Below are 10,059 nucleotides of genomic sequence, written 5' to 3' on the forward strand. Positions count from 1 at the left end.
CAAATCACTGTAAATCAGAACAATATTCTTTTCAATACATTAATAAGATGTTCTTATCAAACACTTCTATTGAATCTCTTTGAACCATGGATATATTTGATGTATGTATGTATCAATACCTTTCCGCGCAGCAAACATTCTGAGTCAGGATAAGATGACAATCAACTGATAATAACAGTTACACATTATAACCTTGGAAGTTATAATACATGACATTTTGATTAAACCCTGCATGAACAATAAGACAGACACCTTCCAAAATCTTTCTGGAACATGCTGAGATACCTGAATCAGAGATGATAGTTTGCCCCCGTCAGACACCCCCCTGACTTGCTACCGGGGGTAGCCTGGTTAGGTACATGTACATGTATGTACATGTACATCCATACATGTAGCTATCCATGCATATTTGTAGTAAAATTTGATTATGGAGGGGCCCCGGGCGGCGGCTAGAAACTCATCTCCACCCCTGAAGCGGTATCTTCTATTGCATTTCCTATTGTGATATATATGGTTCCATATGGCCTGGCTACTGCGTAATCGCCCCATAAATTGATTATCCAACTATAGCTTCCCCCATTAGATAGAGACTGGGATAATGAGACCAGTAATCTTGGTCTGTAGCACAGTGTTTCTAGCCGCACCTCTACGCTGTATGTACAGCCCCTATGAGTACTACTTACTGCCTTGCCCCGATCATTCGTCCCAACGAGTGAAATGGATTCTCCGCCCTTGGCGCCTCCGAGGCACACCTTCGCTTTAGTTAGATAGAGGGGATATTACAACTGTTGACGCGAGTATAAAATGAAATAATGAATGTAAAAGCAGTGAGCAAGGCATTAACCAGTATTAAGGATTTATGCTCTCAGGCCCATCCATAGGAAGTTAGGGTAGAAAGAGCAGGCGAAATATGGAGGACTCCTGAAATGACCCCCAAAACCCATATATGTCATGTCGGATCTTCGCAACACTCCAAACCTCTGCAAATAAAAAGACTTGGTTTGGACAACTGTAGTTAGCCAATGGTACTTGATTTAGTCAAAGGAAAAGCGTGTGCGCATTCCCAGATTCCCTAAGATCTCCTGTTCTCCGCACTCCTAGCGGGTTATAGGTAAGGCTCAATTAAGCGACTATAGTTCGTCTGCATGTCAGATTGATTGTAGTGGGATATATGAAATCTTATTATTGGAGTGAGAAACGACGTACGCGCCGAAACCAGCCCTTGGAGCGCTATACGCTGTCTGTCAGATTACAGCACAGATGCACTTTCGAGAATTGAGTAGGATAGCCTGATACATAGCCTTTTCACAACTCTACTGCCTATTACAGGGTGACATGTTATCATGACATGATTGTAACTTAGCAAATTATCATATATCTACAGTACAAAATGATGCAATCCCTTCGTGCTTAAAATATATCATCACCTTCCGCGAGCACCCTACCTACCCCCCGCAAGACCAAAAACCAAACGGCAAGCAATCATACATAAAACAAAACAGTTACTCCACGAGAGAGGGCAAAATTAGTAAAAGAAACTAGAGCTTCATCCCTCTCTGAAAAGAAACAGACAAAGCCCCTTAGACATGTTTATTCGCCGCCGCCTGCATCCGTCTCAGCGCCTCGTTATGCACATATTGTAGATGCCCCTTCCTCACCGCCTGTTCTATCATCGAGGTGCGATGGCTGTCCTTGATAGCCTCCTTCTGTCTCCTCAGCTGACTGCGCTGCAGCTTTTTGAGCAGATCGGCCCGGCGTGTCTCCAGAGCCGCATCTGGAAGGTGCTTTACCAGGTTTTCTTCCCTGAACGATTCACGCCAGCGAGCAAGTTTCGCCTCACGGACCTGTAGTAAATCCTGCTCTTGTGCATGGTCTTGATATTGCCGTCGGGGAGTAACTAGAGACATGTTGTCGAGAGATAAATAACTGCAAAGAGATGTGCGGCGGTGTCGGCCCGGTGGTGTTTGCGCCTGGTTTTGGGTGTGCATGTCTCGATGGATTAACTGGCGACGCACGGAAAGAGGAAGGTCGTCGGCAGATTCAACGTTCGAGTGGTGCTGGTGGGAGGGATGTGGAGAGAACGATCGGCATGCGGTTTGTGGTGGTATCTTGAGAGAGAGTTGGGACTGGGACCTAGAAAGGCGGTCGAGGTTTGGGGATGAATAGTTTGAAGGAAGTAGGAGGGATCTGTTGCGAACTGCGGTCTCACGCTGCGCAAGTAGTAGAGAAGACGGCATGCGGAGTTTTCTGGTCGGTGGGCTCCGGTCGTGTGCTTTGTTCATTTCCGGTATACTGTTAGCGGGGATATAGATTGATGGGATGGATGAAGCGGGTCTTGTCCCATTCCTATCCGATTGCCCAGCTACATTGAGTGTGGAGCTGGACCCTGAGCGGTGTAGTGGATGAATGGGTGGGGTTTTAGAACGGTTTGTAGAGTTGGAAGATTTAACAGGTGATGGAGCTGGAATACTGTTGGTCGTCTGGAAGCCAGTATATGACTTTCTAGGGGAACTCGGTACAAGTCCCAGGTCTTCTTCGTGATGAGACCTGGAAGAGGCTGAATTATCTGTATCGAACCCCTGAAACGGCAAGGCTCCCGTGGCGGTTTGTTTAAGCTCTGATACTAACACAGGGGCAGCTGGTTCATCTATTTCCGCATCTTGCTCCACCTCATCAGTTTCCCTGATTTCTGGAGGTTCAGCATCGGAGATATGTTTAGCCCATTCGTTTGTCCTGTGGGAGAGTACTGCTCTAGACATGTGATTGGCGATGCTGTCCACTGACTCCGATGTCAACTTCGCTCTTGACGGAAGCGCCGATTGCATTTTCGACAATCTCTTTGGGACAGGAATGCTCGACATAAGAGATCCCGAAGCGTCGCTCGGTTTATCGTGCTTATCTGACGTTCGCTGATCAGCTGAAATACTTTCAGTAACAGGCTCGACAGCGACAGATGCACGCGTTGAAGTGGATTTTTGATCTACCGTTCCTGTGCTAGACTCGTCCGACTCGGGCGAAGGGATATCGGTTGCCGGGGTCTGGTCACTTTCACTTGAGTAAACACCGGCATTTTCATCAAACTCTTGATTCCGGTTAGCTAGCCTTGGGGTCTTCTTTGGAGTGTTGTAGTCTGCCCATCTAATTTTGAGCACAGGGGCAGGTGCATTGTTTATTACAGCTCCTTCGTTGTCATTGGTGCTGTCCAGAACAGATGAATCAGGCTCCGTGATGAAGGTCGGTTCAGCCGTCCCTTGAAAATTAGAGTATACAGAAGATGGACTGCATAGTGTACCGCTGTCGACCTGCCGGGGTCCCACGTTATAATCGAGTTCTTCATTGGCTTCCACTTTAACGGAAGAAGAAATGCTCCGAGTATCGTTAACGAAAGTGAATCCGTCACCGTCGTCACCTTTGAGGTTGCCCTCCATAGTCTGCTCAGGTTCTGAATGTCGGAGTAAATCCCCAGAGGCCATTTCAGTATGCACGCATTCCATGTAGTCCGACTCGGCCAACGAGGCCGCAGCTGAACTACACTCATCATCCGCCCTAACTTCAAAAGGATTGGCCCTAACTGAGTTAGTAACAGTATTGGAAGGGACGAGCTTCTCATGATCCGCAGGTAATTCATGCAATCCTGGCTGGTGTCCAGGGGCTATATTCGGATTGGTGTCCTGTGCATCCTCGGAAGAAGACCCATTGGACAGAGGAGTATCGGATTGAGTAGCTGAAATCAATGACTGAATCGGTTTCCGTGATCTGGTATCTCCAGCTGGCCTATGCAGCGCATCCATTTCATAAATCTGGGTTTGCCCCGCTGGTGTTCTATTTTCTGGCGTCGCCAAGTGCCTTTCATGATCTGCCGCCTGCTCGATGTCAATCCCAGAATCGTTTGGTGGCCGCTCCTGGCCGCCATATATAGATTCCCACTGAGCTCTATCTCGACTCGTGCCCTCTTCCAAATTTCTCGCTATCTCTTCTTCAATCTGGTCACGCTTCTTTTGTTCTTCTTCCAGTAAAGCGGCCTCTTTTCGCCGGCGATCTTTAATCACCTTCCACAACTTGGCTTGAGATAAAAGGCCCATCAGAAAAATTGCAACGATGCCTGCAAGCTCCGCTCGAATTCCTCGGGTAATAGGATAGGTTTTTGTGTTAGACGGGAATACTTTCTCATTTAGTTCTGCAAGCGCGTTAGAAAAATTCGCAAGCGTCATGTATACTAGGGATCATACCCCATAAATAAACCCAGAATTCCTTCAGACCAGCCCTGCTAAAGCAGTCAATGCCTAGAATCGCAGCTGTGGAACCGGAGAAAGAAGTCGAGAAAATTAATGCATATGGACGTGTACGGTGAATGAATGACAAACTGTAGAGACCGATGGTAAGGCTTATAATGAAGGCTGCCTTATGGCCGACCTCTATGAGGAGGCCACCCGGTTTCATTGGAAGAATCCACATGCTCAGAGAGAATCCGCCAAGTAAACACCCAAACCCTTCTGTAGCCTCCTGGAAAAGTAAGGAAGTACCCCCAAATACTATACCTGTTACAGTAGCTGCAACAACAAAGGCTCCTTGCACGGCATCTCTAACAGGGGGTTGCATGAGATAAATAATGAGAGCCTAGGACGGAAGTTTAGCAAGGAGTGCAGGCTGTTAGTTGGAATTCAAGGTACATACTGTCACGGCAAGGGCTGTTGAAAATGCCACAGAAAAAAATATCTGAATCCTTTTAGAAGGGTTAGCAATGCGGTAAAGTAAGGGGGCAGTCGAAGAGATCTCAACCATTTATTTCTGGTCCCAATCAATGCATGTACCCCGCCTGATATAATAAGCACAACGCCGGCAATTGACAACCCCGGGGTTATTTTCGGACGAAGGGGAAGGGCGTTTGGATCGAGCTCAGTCCCTACTCAGTATTAGTGAGGTTCGCGAAGCTGAACCGGGATGATTCACCATTCAAGAAGGAAAGGTCAGAGGGGCGCGGACTTTCGGTAGATGATGTATCATTTCCGATGCTAGTGGTAGCGTTTGTATCTATTTTCGATGTTGGAGTGCCGGACACAGCATTTACTGATGCCACGGCTTTCGAAGGCTTGCTGGAAGCGTCTGGCGATAATGTCGTTGTAGGTGTGCTTTTAGTAGGTAATACCGCATTGACATCTTGTCTTGGATAAACCTCAATTCCACCAACGTACGCAGGTCCTATGATGCCTATTGAATAGAGGACTAGGCATATAAAACTGGCTCGCATGTTGAACTACTCTTGAAAGTTCGCGGTAGCAGGGACGAAAAAGTCGACGCCTTAAGAACCCACGCAGGTTGTTTAAGGAAAGAATAGAACTCCTGGGAGTCACCTGAAACTCGAAAAAAACCAACGGAACAGAGAAAGGAAAATTAAATCATTCTAGCATGAGATCCAGGTAGTTTAGGCAAGGTTCGATGTTTATTTTCCCTGAGGGTACGACGCTATTTCTAACCCGCCCAAGCGAGGTGTAGAAGATGGAAGAAACTGCTGATCAACATCACACAAAATCCGAACGTGTCTCGGGAATTTCGAGCTTTCCGCTTTGTTCTTTGCTGGAACTCGATAGGACTGCGAGTTCTGTTTATTTCTCTTGTATTCCTCTAGGAAGCGGTTGGATCAAGATCCGTCGGACCGACACCCAGTAGCTAAAGTTTGGGATAGGCCAGGGAAGGAACCTGCTATGAAGGTTCCCATTCCGGGATTTTTCCACGACAAGTCTCTGGCTTTCAGGGCATAGAGGGGGTATAAGGGGGAATGGTGGTGCCAGACTAGAAACCTGAGTGACGCGCATATCTTGGTGCGTCATCATCACCAATCGGTCGATTTAAGCCCAACGTGAGCCAGTAAACAGCAGGCCAGCGGAGAAAATCACATATGCAACACAAGAAACGCAAGCTAGGAATAAAAGGGGGAAATAAAAGGGGAAAAGTCACCTCAGATCTAATGGGAGTGCGCCATCAAATCAAGTGTTGCAAAAGCGTCCAGACTGTCTTCAAGCCGTGGAAAGGCTGGAAAAAGACATTCTTCTCCCTTCAGCCACCAATTCCGCTGGGCCACTATGGAATCGACAAAGCCAGTATCCGAAAATATGGCCATTTCGGACTGTCAAAGCAGGTGATAGGAAATCTTTAGCACCAATTAGGGGGAAGATGGTAGTTAATCACCCAAGTCTTCAATTTTGGCCTGAGTTTCGCAAGGGCCAACAAGGGCAAAATGAACCCCCATCCCGATACTCCGTAGTAAAGTTTTAATAAATAGTTCAGCCACCGGAGCAAGAAGCCGACTGTGACTGTGATACGGACAATCCAACCCTGTCATCACAGAATCAGCTCAGCATTATTTTGGTTGGAAACTTAAAAGGGTGTAGAGAGTGCGGTGTTGACGACGAAGTCCCCTCGCCTCCGTGAACAGCTTGAAAACCGACGTCAATGATTCGATTTGAAGCAGGGAAAATTAACGGTCCGCGATGTAGGGTAACTAGGCCCTGCATACATACATCTGGGCTTTGCAGCGCCCATGAGAAAACGTGGACGAGTACCGGCTGAGTGCTTCGGCGCCATAATGGAACAAGCATTGACCAAAAATAAACAATGTTTATTTAGCTTGGAAGTTATAACTAGGGCTGGGGACTGCTGATCAACACCAAAGTGTCGTTAAATCCTCACTTGAGTTTCAGTTAAGATCTCCCCCGCACCACCTCCGCAGATAGGCAGCGATAGCGCCTTCTGTCTCAGCTTCCAGGTAGTGTTATGGACTGTTTCCAGGGCTTATCGGGGTATCATTCCCCAGTTCAGTTGGAGCAGCTACACACTTTCAAGGCCTGGAAGAAGAATTCTCTGGTGCCCTACTATGCGTACAAACGGATTGTGCCATATGCATGCTGTGCAACGCCCTCATTATTCGCAGCTTGTGCGTAACTATCTCAATGCCTCTACAAATCATGTCTCTGAATGCGACGATATTTCGTGATGCAATCCGGGTGGCACGTTATAATCCCCGCAAATACGGATAACACAGACAGACACATAAAATCGAGCGGACTGGAATGCTATTACCACCAAATATTGTCACCCTTGCAGTTTGGCTCGGGTATATCAGAATACCTCGATCTGCTCGTCCTGTTAAGTCGGCCTCAGTCAATCATTTACGACGACTGACATTATCACAACCGTTTAGGGCCGACCATGAGGGGAACTGCCACAGTTAATGACCGAATAATGTGGAGGCCGCGGCCCATTCTTCGTGGTTATCTTGCTGTCCCGGCCTCGATGGGAATATACGAATGTGGGAAGAAAACTGTACCGGAGGAAGCTCTCTAAGTGCATCTCACGCAGCTTTTCCCATGGAATATCCGACCTATCGTCCCATTTGTCAAGATTGTGGATGGTTAGGTAGGTTCCACTGACAACCTGGTGATGGCTTCCCGACAAAAAAGCTTGTCCAAGCCGAGACCTTGAACACTGGGATGTTAAATTATCCGCGTTGTAGAGCAGGGCAAACCATTGCTTCCTCCTCTGCCCTGGCCTTGAGATCCGAGCGCGATATCACAGCAGGAACTTGCCTGCTCATTCCTCCTAGCTCAAGGATAGCCAAAAAATATATCCTCGTCCGAGACGATGGAAGGGTTCCGAACTTGCATAACTTACTCCCCGCAATTCCGCGAAAAATTTGGGATCGAGAAAACAAGCTCTTCTTCCGATGTCTCATTCAATTCCTTGTTTCACAACCACTACAGGATAAAAGTACTGGCGAGCTTTATGAGACAGACACGTACGTACATGTAATGTACATGCATACATTTTATATTGGCAGAACCCCTCAGATGAGGGTGATGCAAGGACGGCTACCCCGCATCGATGACGCTCAGCGTCGTCGTCTATCAATGGACAATACCACAGATTCAAATAGGTGTGTTAAATGCGGTTCCTACTCATAGTGAAAATAAACCTAGCGTTCCCTTCATTGTATTGTTGACCGACGAGAAAATAATCTTGTGAGGTCTGTCACAGATGTCTCAAGGATTAATACGTAAACAAATAGCCAAAATGATAAGGTAGAAAACGTTCGTTCGCTATTTGACTAGGGGAGGCAATGTTGAAACATCCCTCTCGTGAACAATACCTCGCCCCCTTCTAAACGGAGGAAGGGTGTTGTTCCCTATGGGGAACCAGTAATCAACAGGCACACCTCCTGTTCAGATAAGGTTGCGCACCAGATGCAACTTTCTGCACTCTGGCTTAGAGTGCTTCTTCGGTCGCGTGCGGAATGATACGAATAAGTAATTAAGTAGACAGGAAGCTCTGTAACTACCTTTCGTTAGCACATCCTTCACACGAGCACCCCTCTATCCCACAGCCTCAGTGACTGAGTCCAAAGTAGTGAACGAACATGAGGATGAGAAGGCGGTGCATTTCGCTGGCAAAGCCTGGATAATCCGGCCGCTGGATTGCTTAATATGGAAATTGACAGAGTCCTGTGTGCAGTGTATATGATCCACTCCGCTCGCACGAAGAATGATAAATATTATTTTGGGAACAAACGGGAAGATAACAGAAATTACGACATCAGTGGGGCAATACATATTTGCGCCTACCAATACGTTATTTTTGGGCTGGCTTTGCTAAAGAAACGAAGCGGCTCGTTGAATTGCAATGCATCCATCCATGTTTAAATATAATAGCCTGTCCCGGATTCAAGGGCAGCCGGTCCTGATGGATATCAAATTTCGGATTATTTCGTGTGCGCGTCTCCTTCATTTTCGAGAGTCCAGCAAATCCCCTTAATAAATAATCAGCTCTTCCACCCGAAGTCATGCGACTCTTAGCAGCGGTCACGGCAGTATGCCTCGCAGGCATAAGCATAGCAGCCGCGACCCCGAAGGCCGAAGACATAGTCAAGACGGTCAAGATTATGCCGCTGGGAGATTCGATAACTGGGTCTCCGGTAGGCATGGCATCCTCAACTCCCTCGGATGTCTATCGCATTTGTATTCACAGGCGATATGGACCATGGGAGTCTGTCTTGAGTTGAGTTGAGTCCGCTAATTGCTCTCGATGAATTTAGGGTTGTTGGCGCGCTCTGCTATGGAAAAAGCTCCAGGATGTTAATATTACCAAAACGGATTTCGTGGGATCAACCGGGACATGCTTGCGGATTCGATTATGATAGTGAAAAAGAGGGTCATTCTGGTTTTAAGGCGACGTAGATTGCCACTAAAAAGCAGCTTCCTCCGTGGCTTAAGAAAGCGCAGCCGGACATTGTCATGATGCATCTTGGGACGAATGACATGTGGAGGAAGGGCAGTCCGAAGAATACTATAAAAGCATTCTCTACTCTGGTGTAGCAGATGAAGAAAAATAACCCAACTATGGCTATACTTGTAAGTTACTCTCCTCTCAGGCGATTGACGCGCAGGTCCAAAAACCCCGATGTCCAATCGCATGGGCCGCACGCAATTTTCTCTTGTATATCTCTAACTCCACTCCCCAAAGGTTGCGCAAATAATCCCCATGGATCCCCGTGACCGCAAAGGCTGCAGCAAAGCTGCCAGACAGCTCAACCGAGCCATTGAGAGATGGGCGCCAACGAAATCGACAGAGAAAAGTCCGGTCATGTTGCGGACTGCTTCACGGGCTTTGACGCAGGAAAGACACCAGAGACGGCGTCCATCCAAATAAGTCTGGAGACAAAAAGCTTGCGAATTGCTGGTTCGAACCGTTATCGGCCGCTATTAAACAAGTTAATGGCAGGGAGGAGGAATCGACCTGCAAATATTGAACTTGGAAAGTGGATCTCAAGAATATTCGAGCGTTAGGGTGCATATTTTGAGTCATTAGATATTTCTGTTAAATCATTTGGCGCCTGCACAGTGGGACGGTGGTCTTTGTTTATATACTGGGCCTCATCGATGTGGGCTCTTGGGTAAAATTGGCTGGAACCAATTTTGGTTCAAATTGGATAATACATTTGGTAAAATATGCAATGTCCTGTAAACATGGAATAAAGTACCATTTTCGAGCTGGATGAAATGTATCTAA

At 47.1% G+C, this 10,059-nt stretch overlaps 2 protein-coding genes across 2 annotated transcripts; one reads left to right on the forward strand and one right to left on the reverse strand.

The window, feature by feature from the left end:
- Positions 1-1,580: 1,580 nt before the first annotated feature.
- BDCG_09270 (uncharacterized protein) lies at positions 1,581-5,248 on the reverse strand (the record flags this gene model as incomplete). Its single annotated transcript, XM_045425056.1, has 5 exons — positions 1,581-4,177; positions 4,230-4,617; positions 4,675-4,723; positions 4,780-4,903; positions 4,951-5,248. The coding sequence occupies 5 exons, from the start codon at positions 5,246-5,248 to the stop codon at positions 1,581-1,583; spliced, it is 3,456 nt and encodes a 1,151-aa protein (XP_045273632.1).
- A 2,239-nt stretch (positions 5,249-7,487) lies between these two features.
- Positions 7,488-7,958, forward strand: BDCG_17948 (uncharacterized protein; the record flags this gene model as incomplete). The annotated part of the gene is made up of 1 exon (XM_045426988.1): positions 7,488-7,958. One exon carries the CDS (start codon positions 7,488-7,490, stop codon positions 7,956-7,958), a length of 471 nt encoding a protein of 156 aa, XP_045282874.1.
- Positions 7,959-10,059: the final 2,101 nt, after the last annotated feature.

Source organism: Blastomyces dermatitidis (genome assembly GCF_000003525.1).
Source record: "Blastomyces dermatitidis ER-3 genomic scaffold supercont1.14, whole genome shotgun sequence".
Lineage (NCBI taxonomy): Eukaryota > Fungi > Ascomycota > Eurotiomycetes > Onygenales > Ajellomycetaceae > Blastomyces > Blastomyces dermatitidis.